The following is a 25,077-nucleotide window of genomic DNA, read 5'->3' as shown; positions in this document are numbered from 1 at the left end:
CAGTAATGACCTAGGGGCATATAAAGACAATGAGATGTCATTCGATCACCACATGTCAACTATTAAATTATTAGAAGTCCTTTATAGCACAACTTATTTACAAGGGTATGGCATCCAAATCTAGAGAGATGAACAAGATAATTCCGTTGTTCACTACACTCATTAGGCCAATCATTTAATACAATACCCCATTCGGCATGTACTTGTGAAAGCACTTGACTTAACTTGAGTGACCACAACATAGTTTCTCCAAGAAAATCAAGGGACTAAATCATGAAAACTACTCTGATCACCTCAAAACCCTGTCCCCTCTTCTCAGTGTTACAAATTCTCTTAAGGGGAGATCTCTGCCTTACATACAGATCCTTCTGCCAAACCCCATCCTTTCAGACCTGCTATACATCTGGAAGTCCAGACAGTATTTGGAGGGTAGATATGTCTCGCACAGAATACCACTTCTCTGAAACTGCCTTTTTTTCCATATGAAGTTAAGTATGTCTCTTACTTTACTCAAGTGCAACCTAGATGCGTGGATAGGAACCAGTTAGTTCACCCTGTTATAGCACCCTTGTCCCTTACGGACATTGGGAACATGTAGATACCTATTCCAGGGTTATGGTTATTCATACTTACTGTACAAAGGTTTTTTTAAACAATACTAAAGGACTAGCTCATCTGGGGTTATACAATTCTTCCGCAAAATGCAGGGGTCTTGTTACTAAACTACAAAGACTACAAACTCAGTGGGAATGCATGGTTTGGGCTGCTAAAGATCCCTACAGATGAATAGCCTATTAACCTAAGAATGCTAATCTTAATTAGATCATTTGTTTAAATTCAATGGCTCTAGTTTTATAAAGTTCAAAGCAAGCACTTACCTTTGAGAGTTGCTTTCTTTAGAACTTTCATGGCAAACAACTGACCCTTGTCAGGGGCCATTATTTTCCGAACTAAAAACACCTGTTAAATGCAAAGCGAAAATCTAATGTTATTGAACTGTCTCACCATTGTATTAGAACATTCTTAAAATGTAAAATTAGCATTTTATTATTAAAAAGTTATAACAACCACAAGGACTTGGATACAAGTAATAGCTCAAATGAGTGAATGGAGAATAAGCTTGTATCTAGTAAAAGGTTAATGTCCATTACCGTCTAATGCAGTCAGTACCTCTAGTGAAGACGATGGAAAACCTGCATAAAAATCAGGGATACACACAAGCTGATAGGGTTTAGTAGGCTGGTGTGCACAGTGCAGACTGGGACTGAAATGCCAGGGTAGTCACTGAATGCACTACATGGGCAAAGAAAAGGTGACACTATTAGTGAGCCAATAGGGATTATTAGGTAAGAGATCTCTCAGACCTGTGTGTGGTGGCAGAAGCCCACACTGTTCCAGACCCCTGCTCAGTACAAATTAATACATTGGAAAACTCTCTCATAATGGAAATAAAACTCTCAGTAGGAGTCAAAGATGGAGCACCTGATGTATAGCTAAGCTGACTGGCTGGTGCAGAACTGTTCATAAAAGTGACTGCAGCAATGAAACTCTTTAACCAAACTACTCCTGTCAGCCAAGCCTTCCATATGTCAGTTCACTCATCTAAAAGGATGACTCTCACAAATAAGGTTCAAGTACAATTCATAACACACAGTTACACTGTTATTTCACACTGATGACCTATCAACACACAGTCAACAGCATCCCTCTGTGATTATGATGGCACAGCTAGGGAACACATGGATATCAGCAGGGCTGGTCAAGGAAAAATAAAATGGCTGTCTGAGCAGGCACATGGGGGACATTACTATCCTTTAAGAATCTCTCTCTTCAGTGTGGCTAGGGACTCTCTACAAAGGCTGGATTGGACTTCCAAGTTTATGAACTGGTGTATGCTAAGGGGCACTGGATGGAAATAAGCAGTTATTGTACTGCACCAATGCGTGCCTCCCTAACAGTAGAGAGAAAACCCAGAAAATGGAGGAGGCTACAGACCATCACCAGCTAGCTTACCAACATCCAGCCACTGCAGATAATCAGACCATATCTGGAAAACTACTTGAGGCATTAAAGGCTATTATGAGATTACCTTTTGTTGACTAAAAAGGTTCCCTTGTAGGAGATAAACTAGAGAGTATTTAGTGAGCTTCAAATATAGTCCAAAAACGCTCTCTAGCACCTCACACTGTAGAAGCATAAAAATGCAAAAAAACTACAAAGAAAAAAAAAACAGAATTGTTCTTGTTGCAGAACTCATCTACAGCACTGCAACCACCACATACAAGGAAAATATGGAATGTGACTATTTGGCAGACTTCCAAATGATCAAGAGCATGAGAGTGGCTCAAGAGCACACTCGGCTTTGATGCTGAGAGGTCAGAAATCTGGACTCTATTACCACACTTGATGATTGGATTCATTTTCTAATACTGACATTGCAGTGCAGGATGGGAGGGTTGCATTCTTAACTGCACCATCCTTTGGATGAGACATTAAAATGAAGACCCATATACCTGAACTAGTAATACTGCATGTGGATGTACAAAATCCCATGCACTAGGGGGTCCTTCATTATAAAAAATCATAAAATTCAGATACTCAGCTTCATATAAGTACAATAAACATTTTATATAAATACCTATATATCATCTCAAACACATTTCTGTATATTTCACATTTATAACTTCAAAACAAAAAAGTCACAATTGAGCAAATGATGTAATACTGCAGTGAATGAATATTGTTAAAATAAGAGCTACAGATAATGGCAAACTAGTCTCCTTATTTCTAGACTTGTCTAAACCCTTTGCCACAGTTTGCACAGCAAACATCTACTTCAAAGGTCATTAGGTCTCTCTCAGTCCACCATTCTATAGTTCAAAAGCTACCTATCCAAAAGGCGTCAGCCAGTTAAATGACACTCCACCCTCCCTCCATACCGCTCAGTTCACCACCGGTGTACCAGAAGGCTCTATCCTTGGTCTCCTCCTCGTCAACACACATCCACACATTAGGCCTCCTTAATAGAGTGCGCAGATGACTCCACACTCATTTGCACATCTCACAATGTAGCACACACCTTCAAAAAATTACTCGGGGAAATTTTAAATGCAACTGAAACATGGTTTGTAACTCACAACTCATGCTCATAACTAAAAAAAAAAAAACAACCCCTCCCAAATACTTTACCCATGAAAAAATAACTAAATTTAAAGTCCTCTGCCTTATAATGCAACAACTGAAGTCACCTCTCATAGTAAATTATTAGGGATGACAGTGGATGAGATCTTAAATTTGACCTGCATTTACAAAACTGTGTAAGAAAAACTCATCTTTCAAAACCTTACTGCAAGACTTCATAGCCAAAAGCCGGATCTGCTCTTGCTCAAAACCAGGATAAACTACTTTCCTAAATGTGGACAAATATCTATTTATACCTTACAACTCCCTTACTCTTCCTTCTTCACTCACTTCCTTACTTCTATCAGTTTCGCTCCCCTGCCTTTCTATACATACATATATATATATATATATATATATATATATATATATATATATGTGTGTGTGTATATATATATATATATATATATATATATATATATATGTATATATATATATATATATATATATATGTATATATATATATATATATGTGTATATATATATTTATATGTATATATATATATATATATATATATATATATATATATATATATATATATATATAGAGATATAGATATATATAGATATATATATATGTATACCATAAACCTACTATTCTCTCACTTCATATTGCAATTCCTGCTTTCTCTATAAACTGGTTAAAATTTCTCTATTAAATCATTGTCATATAACTTGTGTCTATTCTTAACTAATGTTTTCATAGTATGTCTAATTTGGTATAATTATGTAAATTGTATTTTTTTTTGTATTTTAAAGACTAAAATTATTAATACTTTGGAGCTTTTCTCCCTAGGCCTCTGTTGAAAATGGGCTGCTACCCAGTTGGACTTTCCTGGTAATCAATTGTCAATAAGTAAATTAAAATGCATACAGCTTGAAAATAAATGAAATATTATGGTTCGTTTCCTTTCCTATTAACTGTTTATGTACCTATGCCACTTTAAAAAAGTCACGTTTAACAAAAATGTTAAAAAAATAAAAATAAAAATACAAAATGAATCACATTTCTCCCATATTCTCAAAGCACTTAATTTCTTTTGCCATGATCAAAATCTCATCTGCTTGACCACTTCTTTCAGATTCTACTTTTATTATACAAAATAGGAAATTTCCTTAGTACCCTGACCAAACCTCCCTTAGCATGAATACCAACACGAGTTTCCCCGGAAAAGAAGCCAAAGGCCTAGCAGTCACCCAGTCAAAACAGGTTAAATAAACAAAAAATAAATAATAGATAAATAATAGATACAGTAAGTCTCTAATAGCATTTTTGATCTCCTACAGGTGTCCACAAGGCACATCATATCAGAGGATCAAACAGAAGCCAATGCTACCAGTAATAGAATAAACAGTGTAGAATAACTCATTGTGCCCCCACTCATGGAAAATTGGACTCAAAGTGCTCCACCCCATGTGGTAAACAAAGCATTTTGTAGTGACTGTAGGGTGCAATTGCACCCTACATGTGGGAACTTTACACCTACCCCTGTACTTAAATGTCACATCACAAGTGTCATGCTAACACTCAGGAAAGAGGGCAAGCACCATGCTCTACAAGTGAGACAGCCATAATTATTTCATCTGTATAACCTATAACCTGGGATCGATTAGCAGTCCCACTGCTGGAGCAGCTGAAAGTGGAGATAGGAAAGGCAGGAAATGTTTATACCTGATGACCTCTTCTAAGGTAGGAGGGCAAGGGAACACATCTACAAAAGCACACTGGCTGAGGTCTTCACTTGAGAATAGAGAATCTCCTGGGGCTTTAGGCATTTGTTCGGGGGGGGGTGCTACTCCTGGATGTGACAATACTGCATACCCAACCCAAATGTTGCCAAAATGGGCATGCTTTTTTAACACCAACACTGACTTATCACTTAAGACATAGGCAAGCATACATTTATATAAAAGAAAACCATATTAACATATCCCCAGTTGCAAACATTATACATCAGATTTATTCTTTTGTATGATTATAATCAAATGATACATAAACTGATCAATTCCTGCCCTCTCTGAAACCTCACTCCTCCTCCAAAACATTACTGCCACAATTTCCATTTTTTTCTATGTAATCTGCTCCTACCCTTTTCAAAACACCCTACTTCCAGTTCTTTTATCTCTGTTACAACATTCATAAATTCAAATACAGTCAGTTTAGACTATGTGTGACAACCGTAACCTGGCCCAGCAATCAAGGAGCCTCAATCCTCAACACTAACACCAGGGAGGTCGTCTCCTCGAAGAGAGGAAAGGATAACCAATACACACAGTAAAGTACAATTTCCCTTGAGTGCACACAGAGATCAGTCAGTCTGGGGATGGTTGCTCCTTTGCTCATCAGGTCCCCAGTAAGACTCTCCACTGGCACAGCTATAGGGTCCAGGTCTCAGCCTAGCTGAGCAAGCTAAAACCTCCAGTACCCTCTCTGTCCAACCAGTGCTTCGTGTCCCTGCCACATAGCTGACACAACACACACACACACACACACACACACACACACACACACACACACACACACACACACACACACACACACAAAGAGAAGTATTTATACAACTTCACAGACACTCCTGGGAAAGGCTGGCACAGATTCTCCAGCTGTGCCCCTTTACTCAGACCATATGGTAGTAATCCCTGCCACCACCCAGCTAATAATATCAGCTACTAAAAGGCCCTTAAAAGGTGTCCAATTATTACTGTCCAATATTATTCTCCAGTGGTAATGTGACTATTCAGTCTAGGCTTATTGGAAGGGCTTATTACAATAAACTCTATAAATATATAATGTACTCTAAAGCATACTTTATCTCTACATAAACCAGCCACAGGTAGAAGGTTTTAAAATATTTAATAATAAATCATCAAAACACAAGACAAAACTACTATACCACAGAGATATCTAAGAGTTCAGAGATCACACAAACTTAAAATAATACAGTAGGACAGGTCTGATTTCAAAGAAAAATACCTAATTAATCTTTACTAGCTTTAACTATTCCTACAAGAAATCACAGTGCTATTACATCATTTTTGACACAGTCTGGAGTTCTCAGGCCACAAACTGCATTATTTAGCAATCTAACACCTGCTCAGTAACTTACAACAATATAAGTCATTTCACATGTATAATCTAACAGAAACCAGAGCAATAAAGCACATTCCACATCTAAATTCTGGTCATAAACTTTAGCCTTAAAACAATGGGCATGAAACCTTCATCCAGACGCACTGGAGCCGAATTCTAACATGAAAGGATCACAACATGCTTCACTGGGCCAGTAGAGTGCAATGTTGTCACAAATTTTGCAGTTCCACATTTCACAGTATTTTTACACTCAAGAAACATGCCTGTACTTTATATTTATTTACAAATGCCAGAATTATATATCAAATTATATTTGACTAGGCTAGCAGCTCCCCATCTCTCCCCAATCATCATACTATGATTTCTATTTTCTAGTAAATGCTTTATTGGCAGCCACTAAAAGTAAACTTAACAAGGCCTTATTGTGTCTAGGCAGTTCAGATCCAGTATCCCAGCTCAAAAAAAAAAGTTTCCTTAGTTACATCCATTTGTTTATCCAATATTTCTGACACAGTAGTTTGCAGGGAATTTTTAATGTCTGCAACTCATTACACTCCCAAAACTTATGTTCCCAGTTACCTATTTCTTCCCCATCACACCTCCAACATTTACCATCTACCTGAGGAAAAATTATTTGGAGTTTGCTTGGGTATAAAAATACCTATGCAAACACTTCCAAGAATAATCCTAAATCTTCTACATTTTGTTGCAAATTTGGTAGCCATACATATGTCCTTCTAGTGTTTCCTTGTGAATTACTTATTCAGTTTCTCTTCCCAGTTTTTTCTAACTGCCTCTGATCAATTCCCATAGCTGTTGTGCAATATTTTATATGTCCTGCTAATTACCTCTAACAGCAACTTCTGTTATAGATTCAACTAAAAAAACTAACTAGAACAGGTCTTTCACTGAGGATTCCCCTGTTCCTTTCTCTTTGCCTAAATTCTGATATCACTCGCTGCTAGGGAAGGAAGTCTCTAACCTGCAGTCTAAATGTCTTCTTGGCCTCTTCACATTATATCACCTTTCCCTCTCTAGTCATTTGCTCCCAATACCTTGGTTCCTTTGGAAGTTTTCTCCAGTAAATTCCAGCCCCCTCTTTCCTATTTTCTGTATCCCTAATTGCTGTAATCCCTATCAGTAAAATCTTTCTCCATTCTAGTGTTGGCGTAGTTCTTAGAATTAAGAAAACAAGCAAAACAGAGCCAAAGCTTGACTGCAAAAACCTTTGCTGGTGCTTCCTGGTACCTTGGCCAGTGCCTTCAAGGGAATAATTACAAACCATTTCACTGTCTGTTTATACAATTAACACTTCATCCAATTAAAAGCACAAAACACCCCACAATTAAAGTGCCAAATACCTATTCATGAATTAAATACATATAGAAAATACAAAATAGATAAACAATGAATTCAGTACACAATGCAGATAAAATTTTACAAAAATCAAATATTCTACATTAAAATTTATTTCTTGATTCAAACCACCTGGATATAATGTTCCAAAATTAATAATAAACTTAGTTTCCATTTGCAACAATTTCTGTACATAGTTATCTCCCTGATTATAATGAAGTTTGGCCAGAAAAAAACTAGCATCAGAACCACCATGTGTTAGATGAAAATGCTGGGCCACAGGGTTTTCCAGTCTGACATTCCTTATGTCCCCCATGTGTTCCATTATGCGTTTCTTAACCATCCTTTTAGTTTGCCCAACATACCACCTGGTGGGTATACACCCATGTCCTATGATATACACTAGATCACATGAGCAACAATTAAAGTTGCCCAAAGCTTTATAGTTCCTTCTGTTAATTTTACTACCATTTACATTTTTGGCCCCGGTGCAAACTTTACATTTTCCACATGGAAAACAACCTAAACAGATCCCCTAGACCTGTGGTTTTCTCATATTAAGCAACTCCTTTAAATTTGAAAACCTGCTGTGTGAGAATGTTACACTGCTAGGGAATAAAGCATTTAAACTCTCATCCTGACAAACAATGGGCCAAAATCTCATATCTAACTCCCTCAAAATCACTGAAAAAAGGAGAAAACTTGTTAACGAAGAAAATGTTTTCATCACTGTCTTCCATATTCCTACCAGACCAAACCCTAATGTCATCTTCAAATCTCCTCATACAAGTACCCGTCACTGTGGGAACCCCTTCACTTTCATTTCTGCCTTTCCTAATACATCCTCAGTATACCCTCTACTCACCAACCTGTTCCTAACCTTCTCAAATTCCTCATCCAAACTGACCTTATCAAATGTATTATTAAAAATACGCTTATACTCCCCATATGGTAACAAATTCAAAAGATATGGGGGATGCATGCTACTGGCAAAAAGAAAATTATTAACTGCAGGGTGTTTGAAAAAAAGACCTGAAATGTACCTCCTCTGTTCTTTCCAATGAAAAATTCAACATCGAGAAATCGCATTACTTCCCTGTGTGTTCTACAAGTAAACTTTAACCCACAGGTATTTTGATGCAATCTTTCCATAAACTCCTGAAACTCACCCATGTAACACTTGCACACAAATATCAAATCATCTATGTAATGTTTACACACTACTACACACAGAGAATAAAAATTGTTGTTTTAAATAAACATTCTCAAAATAACTCATGAAGATCATAACATACGACGAGGCATAAAAACTGTTTCCCCACTTTATTCCAACTAAATCATAAAATTCTTTACCATTCTTGATGTGTTAAACAATTCTTGGCAAATAAACTTTTAACTGGGCATTCAAAAATATACCTACATTCTGTAAATATGCTCCTACTACTGACGCAATTGGTAACCCTGGTGGATTTTCCAAACTTTTGTGGACCTTAGGTGTAATAATAAACTTAGAAAACTTCATCTAAAAACATCCCAAAAATGCTAACATCAGGCGAGGAGAAAAAACCCAGTACTTTTCCTCTCTCCAGTAGTTCCAACAAAAGGGAATTATAATGGACCACAGGATTATCATTCAACTTTTGATAAACAGTGTCATAACAAATATTCAGCCATTGTATTATACCTGTCTCTAGATAAAATTACCCAATTTCCCCCTTTGTCAGCTTGAGTGAAGACGTGATTCTTGTGTACCTCACGTAATCTCTGAAGAGCTGCCTATTCACCTTTGTTTAAATTAAAGAACTTGCCCTTTTTAACAAGCCTGAAATATTCACATTCTGTCTGCACAAAACATTCTCAAAAGTATTAATAGCTACAGACAATCTTGGAGGAACAAAAGTACTAATATATGGAACATGAGGTACAGTCAATTTGCCATATCCAGTAACAAAACATTCCCCATTACCCACATTAACACCCACATCTTGATCATCACAATAAATATCAAACTCATTTTCATGCAAAGACATTTCCACAAGTGAATCTTCATTTACAAAAACAGCACCACTTTCTTGTGACATCTTATTATGAAAAAATACCTTCAAATGCAACTTTTTACAAAAATGGCCAACCTCTAAAAGAAGGTCTGCCAAACCTGGAAAACAGGTTGGAACAAACTTTGCCCCTTTAAGTAATAAATTCTCAATATCTTTGCTGATATTTAAATCAGACAAATTTATAACATTTAAGTCTTTACCATTACTCAGGATATACGGTCTGTTCTCCACATACTTGTGGAAAGAATTATTGCTGAAATCCGGAAGCCCAACACAAACTGAACTTCCCACATCTACAGTCAATTCCTTTTCTTTCTGTTGTTGTTGCCCTGTCACCTTAGCCCATGCCCTTTGGGTTGCTGAGGCCTGGATCATTCCTCTGCTGTTTCAACAGTCTCCATGTTAAAATTCTCAAAACAGACGCTCTTCTTCTCACTGGATACAGTCTCAATAGACGAAAGCAAGGAATCCCACGATACGCAAGATTTCCCCTCGGCTTGATTTCCATTGACCCTGCCTCTTTTAGGTTTAAGCTGACAAAGAAAAGTTAAATTATTCTTGTAATTCTTTACATCCCGGTCAAGTTTCCTTCTCTTGCAATCAACAATGTCCCCTTCTGCCTTGCTGACTCACATTTTAATTTCTTTCATTTTATTCAAAAACACATCCTCTGAGGTTCCCTTTATGAGAAACTCTTGCGCAAGATATCACACAGTGCCTTTTCATGCGAACTCAGGTTTCTTATCACTAGAATTTTGAGCCAGCCAAGGGTGCATGGCCAATGAAATGTTTTTCCATTCCTCCAACAGGTCAGTCTCCTCCTTCATGAAATCAAAAGAAGGCAGGCGATCAACTCTCAAGTCCCTGGGAGTTAAACTTAGGTTAATGAATTTTTCTAACAGCCTAATGTCCTAGAACAACGTAACCCCTTTAATTAACTATTGTTCCAGTTGTTCAAACTCACTTTCATGTGAACTGATAATACCCAGAGACCAGGGATCACCCAAAGCAAACCTCTCATCCCTCTCTTTCCATAAGTCAGCAAAGGTGAACTGACTGCGCTCAGGTTGTGCACTGGACATAATCAGAATTGCAGAGGCTCCTTCAAACTATATAAAAAACCCCACATGAACTAGAATTAAGAAAACAAACAAAAGTGAGCCAAGGCTTGACTGCAAAAACATTTACTGGTGTTTCCTGGTATCTTGGCCACTGCCTTCAAGGGAATAATTACACACCATTTCAGTCTGTTTTATACAAAAAAATTAATTAACATCAATTAACACTTCATCCAATTAAAAGCACAAAACACCCCACCATTAAAGTGCCAAGTACCTATCCATGAATTAAATATATATAGAAAATACAAAATACATGAACAATGAATTCAATACACAATCATTTCACAAAAATCAAATATACATTAAAATGATGAAATTTGTTGATTCAAACCGCTTTGCATTGTTTCAAAATTAATAAACTTAGTTTTCATTTGCAACAATTTTTGTACATAATCAACTCCCTGATTACAATGAGGTTTGGCCTGAGCACTAAAGAAAAAAACTAGCATCAGAACCATCATGTGCTAGATGAAAATGCTGGGTGTATGTTAAATCAGCGAACATTTAAAATAGCAAACGCTGACTTATCAACCCTTTAAGAGCGAAAGCTGACAATCTCGAAGAAACAGAACAGCGTTTTTTCCCGGGGGGGGGGGGATCGCTGTTCCACTAAAAAAAAAAAAAGTTCAAAACAAAATCAAGTGGGGGGCTCTGCCCCCCACTCCCCGATGTGGGGGAGGGCTGTGCCTCCCACCCCCCTACTTAAATATACCAACTCCGAGATCACACGACAGTGGAGGAAATGGCAATTCCTTATGCCTCCCATGTGTTCCATTATGCTTTTCTTAAGCATCCTTTTAGTTTGCCCAACATACCACCTAGTGGGTGTACACCCACATTCTATGATGTGATATTTTCTTTGAGCCCGAGTTAGTGACATTGTACATTAACAAATATGTATATATGGTGATTATGCTAGAAGGTGAGCTGTGCTTTTATTGTTCACACGGTGTATTGAGGTGAAAGACAGTCTTATTTTAAAGCCAAGTTGCGCAAACCGAAATTGTATGCATCTGTTTTGCATTTTTAATTGAATTCATTGGATGAGGCTGCATTTTTGATTGGCTCAATGTTCTTTAAATGGTAACTTTGAATTGTAACAGTTAGTAGTCTGAAGAAGCATTCTTAGTGGATGTGAAAGTGCTTACTTCGTTTTAAACCTTGTTTTATTAAAAAGTTGGATTTCTATATCAGTCGTTGGGTCTTCTTTGAGGAGTTGCTGCTGTTTTTGTTTGTTCTTGGAATACTTTCTCTTATTTTATGAATTTAATATTCTATATGGCTGTTATTCTCCATCAGGATCTGCATCCAAAAGTCCCACTTTTTCCTTATTTCTTGAATTTCCTCCCTGCTTCATCATCATTAATTTCTGCTTCTGTTATGTATATGAACCTTAACTGTGCAGCTCTAAAATATACCTGCTAATCAGGTAATCCTAATCCACTTTGTTCTTCTGGAAGGATAAACTCATTCCACTTGACCACTGCCCTTTTCCCATTCTAGATAGAATCCTTAAACTCCTTCTCAATTACTGTCCACAGCTACTCCCCTGGTTGATAAATATATGCCTGGCCTGTGCAAAAAACTATAAGGGACTTAAAACATTTTCACTAGCCTCGTAGCTTGCCTTCCAAATTCAAAATGAGATTCCATTTTTTGTGTTATCTTTTGTTTAGTATCTTGTCACATATCCTTAAATGGAATAACAGAATCCTTTTAATCCATACTCAAATACTTTCATGTTCCCATAAATATGGAGATTGCAGAATGAATTCATGTGTGGGTACATAGTTTACAGCCATAGCCTTTGTTTTATCTTTATTAATTTTATATCCTGAAAAAATGGAAACTGTCTCAAAAAGTTGACTACCACCAAGCTGTCCTTTTTTTAGTTTAATCAGGTACAACACAATCTCTTCTGCAAATAAAGCCAACTCTTCTTGATTACCATATGGACTACATCTTTGAATTTGAGTTCCTTATGTTCTTAGCGAATGGCTCTACATATACTGTAAATAACAAAGGGGAATCACAACACCCCTGCCTGATATCTCACAATTTATCAAACAGGAACCCACCAACTTTAACTTTTGCCTCCGATCCCCTCATATACCACCTTAATTAACCTTATTATTGTACCAGGAATTGCAAATGCTTCCACTGCCTACTCAAAGTCCCAGCTTATTCTGATGAATGCTTTTTCTGCATCAAAAGCAAACAGCAGCATTATTTTCTTACATCCTGCTTCCTCTTGGATCATATTTTTCTATTAATGTTGTCAAATGCTTGCCTGCCCTCCACACAACCACACTGATCCATAGCTATCCATTATAGCAATACCTTTGCCATTCTGTTAGCTATTATGGACAAACACATTATAGTCATGGTTTGGAATTGAAAAGAGCCTACATATGTCTGGGTCTCATGGGGCTTTGCCGCTTTTATGTATTACAGTCACCACAGCTTTCTTCCAGGATATTGGTGCTCCCCCTCCTATTAAAATACTGGTAAAGAAAGCCTTCCAGATCTTTACCTTTCTTCCTTCCAAGCTTCCAACTTCTACAGGAACACCATCTGTTCCTGGAGACTTTCCTGCAGACTGATTATACATAACCCTTTTTATCTCATCTCCTCCTATCTTAAATGTCAATCAAGTCTCATCTGCCTCTAACATTGGCACACTTAAGTCTTCCATAAATATTTCTATTTGTACTCTTTCTTGACCATCACATTTCCCTGTTCTATACATATTTTCATAGAATTTCTGAAATATCTCTAATATCGTACAGGATCTCTGGTTACTTTCTTGTTAGAAGCTCACTAAGTTTGGCAACAACTCTTTCTACTTTCTGTTGCCTAAATTGTTGTGCTAAACGTTTTTGTGCCCTGTGTGATGCCCACACACTGGCCCAGTAATCAAGGAGCCTCAATCCTCACCACTAGCACCAGTGAGGGGTGTGCACATTGGGGGGATAACAAGTACATACTGAGTAAACTACAATTTCCCTTAAGAGCAAACAGAGATCACAGTCAGTCTGGGGCTGGTTTCTCCCTCTCTCTCCAGATCCCCAATAAGACTCCCCACTGGCACAGCTATAGGGTCCAGATCTCAGCCTAGTGGTCAAGTTAAAACCTTCAGCACCCTCTCTAACCAGTGCTTTGTGTCCCTGCCCAAGTAGCTGACAAACACACGCACACTAAGATTTGATTTATATACAAACACACATACTCCTGGGGAAGGCTGGCACAGGTTCGCCAGCTGTGCCCCCTTTCTGCCCGGACAACTGCCACCAACCACTAATATCAGCTACTATAAGGCCCTTCCCAAAGGGTGACCAGTTTCACTGTGTAATATTACTGTTATCCAAATAGTAAGTGTGCCAAACAGCAAGACTATTGGTGTGGCTTGGACAGTATCACCAAATGTACTCGAAGAGCTTAAATTATCTCTACACAAAATAGCCACATTTGAAAGTTTTAAATATATTTAATAAAAGCACAAGACAGATCTCCTCAATTCAACAAAGTGCTAATCAAAAGTTCAGAAATCACAGGAACTTTAAAGCAACATTGTAGGATAGTCACTTAAATATAGAAAACATCTAAACTAATCTGGCTAAATTTCTAACTCTAAGATAAACACTAAATTCTAAATAACTACTTACATACAGAGCAAAACAAGTGCCTGGTGAGTTGTCAGCTTTAGACAAAATCCAAAATGCTCAAATCTTTCTCTGAGACGGTCTTAAATTGATATACACATTACTATGGAGTCATTTCATATTACATCATTTTTGACACCTCTGCTGAAGTTTCCCAGGCTCACAGAACTCAAAATTTAACATTTGTTTGTAATCTTGCACCTGCCAGGAAACCACAGCAATAAAGGACACTTTACATATAAAACCTAGTAATTAACTCTTGTCATAAGACAACAAAGAATTTCTTCGTCCAGACATCCTGTCTTCGAGCTTGAGATCAAACAGTCACAAAATGTTTCACCCAACAGCTTTCTTCCAGCTGGGTGCACCGTAGTTACATTTTTGAAGCTCAGAACATAACACAATTTTCTTACATTTGTTACACAAGCGTGTGGATCCTATTAATATTTACAATGGCATAGAATTATTTACAAACTTCTATCTAGCTAGGCTGGCAGCCTTCACACCCTACAGTAAATATCAAAAACAGCTACTTAACAGAAATTTTTCTAAATTCACACATCATCCAGACACACTATTTGTCTTTAGCATTCTGCAGTTGCACTTCTTGTTCTATGAGATCTCCCTTATTCTGCAATACTTTAACCTTTGGTAGCCCCGCTAAATAATTCTTATTAATTCTTAACCATATATTTTTCTTTCATTTCTATCGCATTTTTAATCTCCACTTTCATTTTATCCCTCTCATTAGCTATAACTTCTGAAGACATTTCCATCTTCTCTAATAACTCTTGAATAACTTTCACTATCTTTTCCTAAATTTCTCCCTTTTTAACAACTGAAGGCTCCAGTGTCTCATTTTTACTTCATTACCCCACAGTTTTTATCTAGACATGATCTGAAATAATTAGATGCGTCAAACCTTTCAATTAAATGCACATGTTCCCATGAAATATAATTTCTGTCTAGTCTAGCAGAGTTATTGTATCTTGGGGAATATGTATATTCTTTGAGTTCCTACTACAGGATTTACATCTTCCATTCCAAATATTTTCAAAAATGTTTTCATAAATATAATCTTTTATTATATTTTCCCTTCTAGGTCCCCCAGACACTGTTGCAAAGCAAGTTCCATTCCCCACATATAATTAATATTCCTCGCTGCAAACAGATTTCTCCCATTTTTTTAAGAACCATAATAGTGGCTCTAGGTGGAATATAAATACATGCAAGCATAATCCTCCTACCTTGACAGTAACCTTTTTTCTACCACAAATCTGCCATTATCTTTTCTCTCTCTCTCTCTCTTCTATCACTATTGGAACTCCTCTAGCAATTAGTGTAAGCAAATTCCTTTTCCTTTGTCCCAGATTACATGCTGACTATCCATAATGAAATGCATTCTTTATCAAATGCTTATGCTTACTTAGTTCCAATTGTTTCTCCTGCAGCAATGTTATTTACACTCTGCAGCAATGTTATTTACACTCTGCATTTTAATAATTCAATACTCTTACCTTTTTTGTCTATACCAGTGAGGTCAACCACATTCCAAAATAATATGGAGAGTGTATCCATTATGGTAAGAAATTATTATACCCATCTATTATATATGTTAGCTTTTTAAAATGTTTATTTCTCACTTTTGTGTTGCATGCACCCACTGTTTGGCAGGTTGATCCTTTATACAGTTACTTCTGGTCATCTCCATTTGAAACTGTGTCCCATTTTATAAGACTTTTTTTTAATGAACACCTCAAACTAAAGCACATCCCAGAACACCCTCATAACATATTAACTTAAAACAAACACAAAACTATGTGCATCTTCAAATAATGAAGTGAAACCATCCTGACAGGGACAATTGTCCCAAAACAGCTGCACCCACAGGCATTGTCTAACCTAAAATTAAGGTCATCCATGCTGAAAGCACATTCTCCAGCATGTGCTCCAATTTACACACACTGCTGTCTGTTCTTCTCTTATCGTTATTCCCCTCCCAGATGTGAAAAACAACTTGCATACTTTCTGAAAACATTAACTTTTGGCCTTAAAAAAGGTGCATAAGCTATCTTTAAATTAAACTAAATTACACAGTGTTCTAGTACATGCATTAAGATATTTAGGTACCAGGAAAACTACTCTTATTCATTTCCAATATTTTCAGACTTTTTTGCCAAGCTGTGTGCCCTTGTACCTTTTAATGTTATGTTTCTCTCAGCAAACAATGTCCATTGCTCTTGAGATTTATTGCCTGGACCTGTAATCAGTTTTTCTCCATGGAAACACAAGAACGGAATGTATAGCTCCCTCCAGCTGCAGACTTCTCAAATCACACTGAACACTTGTTTGCTAAAGGAAAAATTTTCATTACATTCATAGTGTTCGCTTATTTTTATAGCACAGATGCTTACACAAGATCTTTGTTATTAGATTAAGCCGTGGGCATTAATCCAGACATTAACACATGCAAAAGTAAGAGAAAACATCTCAACTCTCTATATATTATAATCAGTGCACTTTTACATCACATACCAAGAGTTCAGGATTATAGCACATTAATTTGAACATGCTTTTCTCCAACCTTTCCTTTCTTTTTGCACTGTAATGCCTACATTTCTTAAAACTAAAAAAATAAATACTTCTTTATCACATACAATCACTAAAATGCTTTACTATACAACATGCAATTTATATCCTGAAATGTTTTATACACATATTAACAAAATTGTTTCTTACAGTTGCTCTTTTTCCCCTTAGTGCCTTCCCAAATATTAATGACATGAAGTGGGGTATATACCTTTCAGTCCTTCCACAAGTTTAACAAAGTCAACAAAAGTCCAGTCTTTCTCAGCTATCTTTTCCTGTAAAGCCATACTTCACAAATGTGATTGATGCTTTATAAGCTCACATTTATTCACTAATTTCATAGTTACTGGTCTTCTTGTTCATCTCCTGACTCTAGACTCCGGTTTAAGTCCAAGGTACTCTTCTTCTAGTCAACTTGTCAACTCCTGTGATTTTTTTCTCTCTCTCAAGCATTTTCCTTTGGAACACTGGAAAAGTTTTCACTGGCAAAGTCTTTCCATGAACTTTACTATCAGAAGAATGAGAAGCAGAGTCCCTTCTATTTGATGGTTCACATTTTGTTGAACAACTTTTGTATTTCCTCCTTAACCTGCTCTGCATGAAAAAATGACTTTGATCCTCCTGGAAAAATATTTTGAAGACAGATGGATACAGCATCTTGAATCTTACACCCGCCTCTTGACATTCTCGGAGTGCCAGGGTAAATTTGCTTCTCTTCTGCCTGGTGTTCAGTAAATTACCATTTTCCACAAACAATCTAGTACCTCCAATTTTTAATACTTTGCCCTTCTCTCATTGTTTTGACATGATTAACTCTTTCTGCTGGTATGGCTGCATATTTAGTAATACAGGTCTTGGCTGCTTTGTCATGGCCAGATTTGGAATAGGCACATGACTGAGCTTTCAATTAACAAACCTTGTTGTGGAATAACTGCCCAGTTGCTTATTTGTGCTTTCAGAAAATGAATACAGTTCGTTCCTTCCAGTTTCTCTGGTACAGCAGAAAAATCTCAGGTTTTCATGGTCTGTCCTCTACTTTTACCATTTTTTGAAACAGCTTTTCTTGAGCAGTCTTGTACTCAAGCAGCCTTTCCTTCATTTTGAACTCTGATTTTTCCAGTTTTATCAGTTCATCTGAATAGCCATTTAAAGCGTCTTCCACTTTTTTTCCAGCTTTTTGTTATTCGAGTTGATATAGTCCTTCAGTGTTTAATTTATTTTAATCAACTCTGAGCACATTTATATTTTCCTCTAAATTACTGGAAGCCATCTCTTGTATCAAAACTAGAGCTTGAACTGCTTTTTGCTGAACAGCTTTAGGATTAGGATAGCTGCAGTTAGTGTTTTCTTTTCACCTTTTCTAGTTTACGTTTTTTCCAGGCTCTCACTTTCTTCTTTACTGGCAACCAGGCAGTGTGCTTACTAGCCAGTAACTGAATGTTACAAAAAACTGTCAGAATCACTAGCCCTTATATCTTAGTTTTTTCACACTAGGAGATCTGAAGTTGAACTGTTTATCAATGTGCAGCCATCTCAGAAGCCTCCAACTAGGCATTCTTGAGGAAGTAACAGAAAACATCTGACCTCACAACGGATGAAAGTATCACTTCTACTGATGGACTCTTCATAGGTTCATAGATTAGTACCACGCTGACTGCTCTTGTGGGCCATTTTAAGCCTAGCCAATTATCCAATGAGCGAATCAAACCCTGTACCTTATGTCTGTAAGGCAAGTACCTTAACCATTATGCCAACCTCCCACCTTACCCTGTTGAGAATGACTGAACCATAAAGGCTTTCAGCACATGGGAAATGAAGGAATTCAACAGACCAGAGGGGAAAGGCTTAATGGTCATGTGTAGAGATAAATAAGGAGCAAAAAAAAAAAAAAAAAAGAGAGAGAGAAAATTTATGACTTTTAAGGAGTTGTCCCTTCTGATCAGTGAAGCTACAAGATGTCTTGTTGATTCAACCACAACTCTTAAATGTCTTAAATGACTACACAGGCAAACAGTGGGTGGAGAAAGCAGGGTGCACTTCAAGGGATCATTATGAACTACAGCCGAAGAAAGTCCCACAATAAACCACTTCCTCTGACAGCAGAACAAGCATAGAGAGTGAATCTCACATTTATGTCCTTGAAGGAAGCCAGGCACCTGTCAAAGTCCCTACAGTTCTTCCTGAAGCTGAATTTGATTCAACTTTAACAGGCAAGTCTAAATCACAGTGCTTGAAAAAGTGTGGATGGAAATACTTCTGCTAAGCAACAAAAGCAAGCATCACTGCAGATACAATACGGGATATGCTTCGTAAGACATTCAGCACCCATTCCAAGATAATCTCCACCACCAGCTTCTATGACAAAGACAAGACAAAACATTTGGCGGAGCACTATCTGGAAATCAAATAAACAGCAAAGTCAAGAGTCTACAATGGATGCACTGGGAACCTTCAGGGCATCATAACCGAACTGGTGCCCTTTGGTAGATCGCTAGGGGAGTATTTTTAAATAGACCTGACACTTGATAATTTAATCTAAATGCATAGTCTGCTGTAAAAGGTCTCCGTCAGCTATACTGACAAAAATAAAGGCTCTAACATTTTAGACATAGCACATTAACAAGAGCACAAGTCAGCACTAAATAAAAAATAGGAATACAGATTGCTTCCTGTTTCAATGAAAATATTAACACATGACCAGACCTTGCCAAAGGATCCTTGTCCCAAGACTTTGAGCAGCTCAAAGTGTGATGGGTCAGCCTTCTCAGAGCCCTCCTTCACATGGCAAGTGATATTGATTTCTTTCACATCACCTTCATCCTAAAATATAAGAGCAGAAAAAAAGACTGAAACACAACAATTCTGTGCAATCTTCAACAGAAAACTGCTTACTATGAAAGCACCACAGTCTTTCTTCTCTAACTCTATAATAATTTTTAACCATTCCACTTAAAAGTAGTTTAATCACAAAAATGAAGGTTTTTAAGTATTTTGTTTTACTTTTACACATGCATATCTAAGCTACACTTACAGCTGAGGCCCTGGGAGAAAAAGCTCAATTGATAAAAAATAATTAGAAGCATCATGAACTGAATAATATACACATTCAGCAGATCGACATTACGGAAATTAATTAGCATACTTAAAAGGTCATTGGGGCACATACTTTATGGTACTAAAACACTATGGAATAACAATGAATACATATTGATTATTTGAGCACATTCAAACATTAAGTCAGTTATGATGGCATGCATTATTTGCAGACGGCATCAGTAATATCTGTAGCTGCAGAGGCAAACACCTGTGGCGGAAATGAAGTAGTGCCACAACAGTGGCTTTTTCACAGGAAACAGATGTAGGTATTTTAAGAAAAGTGAATGAGGTGAAAAACAGCAGAGTGTGTGTGTGTGGACTTCAGGAAAAAGAAAATACAAGGTGCAGAGTTTGAAGGGCACAGAGTACAGAGAGCCAGAAGGAAAGGCCTAGTAACAACTGCACATAATAAATACTTTAAACATTTTTTACATATTTCTGAAAGACAGACTGGGGAGGCAGTACGTGAGAAGAGTTGAGAAAAGCAGTGCATGAAAATGGAAGAACGGGGACTTGTCAAGTGTGATCTACACTGGGATTGTTAAAGAAGAGGTATACAGAGATAAAAGAAAGAGCGAGGAGAGAAAGCAAATCTGTGTGATGTCACACATACATAGATGTGTCCGAACGCTTCTCTATCATAGGCATCTTATAAAAAGAGTTGATTATTCTGTGCACTTCTAATGAGGTAGGAAAGAGTTCCAAGAATAAGTTGTGTATAACTATAAGCAGTATCAGCATACTTACTGAAGGTTCTGCAGACCTGAAGGTTGTACACTGCATCAAATATAACTATACACAGTATCAGCATACCTACTGCAGATTTTGCAGACCTGAAGGTTAAACACTGTATCAAATATAACTATAAACAGTATCAGCATACCTACTGTAGATTCTGCAGACCTGAAGGTTAAACACTGTATCAAATATAACTATAAACAGTATCAGCATACCTACTGTAGATTCTGCAGACCTGTAGGTATACACTGTATCAAATGTAACTATAAGCAGCATCACCTTACCTACTTGTAGATTCTGCAGACCTGTAGGTGATGCATTGCATCAAACCTTAGTTCCTTACAAGGGATTTAGTGTTTTTGTAATGCATTACTTTATGCAACTTCAAAAATGCACCAAAATCTCAAACTCGATACCAAAAGTCTACAGTACTGAAATGTTAAATGGTCTAAAAAATCACAAAGTTGAAAAATGTAACTTACAAATGTTCCAGTATGCACAAATATGATGATAATAACAATAATAATAATACAAATAATAACATAATACTCAGAAAAATAAGAAAACTTGCAAAGTTAAAATAATTACTGATGCTAATTAATCATGTCTAAATTGTAATCAATAGCACATGTTTTTTTTGATGAGTCTTGCTAGTCGAGCACGAATAAAAGCCGCTTCTTAAACTTAAAATAATTATGCAGGAATTTGCCCCATGCACCTGCTCTTAACCACAGACATCCCCTGGAATTGACTATTTTAATTCTGTGATTGCAAACTCTCTGAAAAAAACTGCGGATACTAAAATCTGAAGAAAAATCATCAAGGTTACATAAATTCAAGAGATAGAATATACAAGTAGGAAAGGGTGGAGGGGTAAAACTTTCCATATCAGACTGTAAGGAGTAAATGTATTAACTGCTGAAATATGTAACATTTTCCTGTTCACCTGACTTTTTTTGTCACAAGTATATGGGCAACAGCAGCTCTCATTAGAATGCTGGGCTTTTCTGTCCATCAGTCTTTTTTATGCACTAGCTGTATTTTCGGAAGTTTAAGATAGCTTTACTTTTTACCAAGAGAAACGTGAAAGACAAATGAATACAACCTTCAGTACTTACTACATTTATCAACATTCAATATTTAGGACTTTTACGCTGACAGTTTCAGGCACACAAATAGGTTACTTGTTCTGCAGTATGTTAAAGCAAGCACAAACAGTATGCAACATACAAGTGTGCTGCCATTGGGCAGTAGGCATCAGTAGGTATACACTATATCTAGCTGCATGTAATGCATTCTATTTGTACAAACAGCAAAGCTTCCTTTTAGGCTAACACACTGATATACATTTAATAAAGAATCCACAAAAAAAAAAAAACACTTGGAAACTTAATTAGTACACTGCAGCTTTTTTTCTTCCAGATTATACTAAAATTATGAGAAAAGATGGAAACAGCAGCTTACAAAATATTGTTTGGCCAGCGATACTCCTGATTTCTGAGAAGATTTTTGTTAATCCATTTGTGGATGATTTTTGTCTTAACTGTGGTCAGTCTGGCATGTTCAGATCATAGACCCAGAGCCAGAGGTTTGCTGTTATCTGGAATAATACAATACTGGTCCAATGTTTGCTTTGATATTCATGAGCTCAGCTCCTCTTCAAAGTAGATTTATTTTTAGCTATAATTAGCTTGGGTTTGTTCAAGTATCATGCCAGAAGCGTTTAGCCATGTACACCATAAAGAGAGACTGTTTTGAACTTCAGATTAAAGAGAAGTTAGAGTGGTACCAAAGGAATGTAGTGCGGAGTCAGCTTTACACAGAGTAAGGGTTTCCACAGTACTGCCACACACTGCTGTTAATACATGGTGTATTTACTTATTACTTACTTGGCCAATAAGTGGGCTGGCCTGTGGACCATCTGTCATGATTCTGCCTTGCTGCCCTTTGTAACACACAGACAGTAACTGTCAGTTAAGCAGCCATGACTGTAATCACTACTGGTTAGGTGGTTACCAATACTTTTTGCAAGGACCAATCTTGCCTCTTCTGCAGTGCCAGTAACACCCACACTGACCACTTTGTCCCACCCTTACTCCAGCTTTAGGTACAAGCATTATTGGTCTGTAATCTTCTCTGCCACAGAAAGTTTTTTTGTTGATAGTCTCAAATGCTGGACCACCACCCAGTGTAAAGCTTTTAATTACCATGTAGCACTAATACCCATAATTGAACATTCCTCTCTGATAGACTTGCCATGGACTTGGCGGAGCCAAATTCTAGCACAAGTCAATATATTTCAGAAATCTGGAACTATGCCAGCTCTTATCCTAAGGCTGTGCTGTATTAGAAAAGATTTACTACATGCATGGCAGCTGATGTTAATGTTTAGTCAAGTGTGAAACCCTGATTAAATTCCAACAGATCAATGGACCTTCTTATGTCCAAGGTTATGCAGGAATTCTGTCAGCTAATGAAAGTTAAACACCTCAGACTGATGATTTTGTGGAACACTTTAACAAATCCCTGAATAAGGAGTGGAGGTTGGTCCTGGCAACATTGAGAAACTTGAGCACCTTGTTTTCCTGATGTTTACCATGAGGGAAGTACCCGGTGCAGTTCATGGGATTATTCCTGTTTGAACTGTACTATGAAAGATATAACACAGATCATTTAGCTTTAGCAAAGAAAACATGGCAACAGCAGGCTACCCCCTTTTTACAGTGTCTTAGAACACAAGTGAAATGCAGGAAAGAATAGCAGGGGTTATCCCTGTAATGAGAAAGGGCATATGCAACAGCCCATGAGGCACAAAAATAGAGCCATAACAGGAATGCTAAGGTGAGGGAATTCAAAACTGGAATAAAAGGCTAGTGGAGAATAATTTGTTGCTGTGTAGCAAGGGCCAGACAAAATAATTGATACAGCAGGGGACAAAAAAGGGCTAGACTGTAAAGTCAGGTAACATGATAAAAAGACACCTGAACAGAGTTACTGTGGTAATGAGTTAAAGCTGTGGAAAGAGAGAAAGGGTTTTTACTGGGTTGCCTCAGGTGACTGAGCCTAATTTGGCAATACAGAGAGCTGAAACATTGCCAGTACACCAAAAGAACGAGGAAGGAAGTATTTGTATTAAGAAACCATTTTTGTCCATCTCGCATAGAAGTGACTTTATTAAACATGATATAGCTAAAGAACCAAGAGAAGGGGGTCAAGTTGAAACCTTACAGTACTGCTGAAACAGTGCTTGCACAGGGCTAGCAGGAAAAAGGAGTTTTGCAAACTTCTTGAAATCTCAAATTTGAGATATACTCCATCTTTTGGGTACATGATGTGATAAAGAAGTTGTAAAGGAACTCAATATTTTACTACTGCAGACCCAACAATGGGGTACTGGTAAATCGTATTAACTAAATTGGCTAAAGAGAAAATGTCCTCCACCCAATATGCCTTTCTTCATTATAGAGTATTGACATTTGGTTTACTGGAACACTAGCCATGTTCTGAAGAGGGACACAATTCTGAAGTCCTGTAAGCCACTGCATAGTTAGACGACATAATTTAAGTTAAAGATTGGGGAATGCACCTGCACATGATTCAGGTAGTCCTATGCTCCATCCAGGCACTAGATTTGATAATTTATTCTGCCAAACACAATATTGGTATGCAAAAATCCAAATATCTGAGTTACAGCACAGCATGTGACTGGAAAAACCTCTGGTAGATACTGAACTAGCCTAGTCCACGAGTTCAAAAGGAAGATGGGACATTCTTGTGACTTTTTGATTATTACTGGTAGTTAATTGTCTACTTTGTTATGACAGCAGATCCTGTGACTAATATGACAAAGGCAAAGGCCCTTCTATGACTGTCTAGTGGTCAGTCTGTAAAGCCAGGATTGCTTATGTGCATGGTCAGTATCAATTTTCCCTGGCTTAGCAAGGAATCCGTGTGCAGAAGATGAGTGCAAAGTGGGGATAAAGGGGTCTTAGGAAACAGAGAGGTAAGAATGCTCCATCTGTTAATTAAGCATAAAGCTGACCCATCACAGGACCAAATATGGTGCAATAGAAAATGAATGCTATGTTATTAAATGTGTAATCTCATGGCTAGGGTACTGCCAATTGGGAAGCTATAAAAGGCTCATCATAGATCACCCCCTTAAAATGAATAAGTCAGAACATATA

The 25,077-nt window shown here is 37.2% G+C and overlaps 1 protein-coding gene across 1 annotated transcript in view; it reads right to left on the bottom strand.

The window, feature by feature from the left end:
• Positions 1–25,077, bottom strand: part of RPS6KA1 (ribosomal protein S6 kinase A1) — a gene marked incomplete in the record, with an annotated part of 1,961,688 nt that overhangs the window by 604,663 nt on the left and 1,331,948 nt on the right. Inside the window, 2 exon segments of the mRNA XM_044084242.1 lie at positions 879–960; positions 19,760–19,876. Of these exon segments, the coding sequence (XP_043940177.1) occupies positions 879–960; positions 19,760–19,876 (199 nt within the window).

Source organism: Protopterus annectens, chromosome 1.part1 (genome assembly GCF_019279795.1).
Source record: "Protopterus annectens isolate FY-2018-M chromosome 1.part1, PAN1.0, whole genome shotgun sequence".
NCBI lineage: Eukaryota > Metazoa > Chordata > Ceratodontiformes > Protopteridae > Protopterus > Protopterus annectens.
The sequence above is the reverse complement of the archived record's forward strand: the minus strand, read 5'-3'. Positions and strand labels throughout refer to the sequence as shown.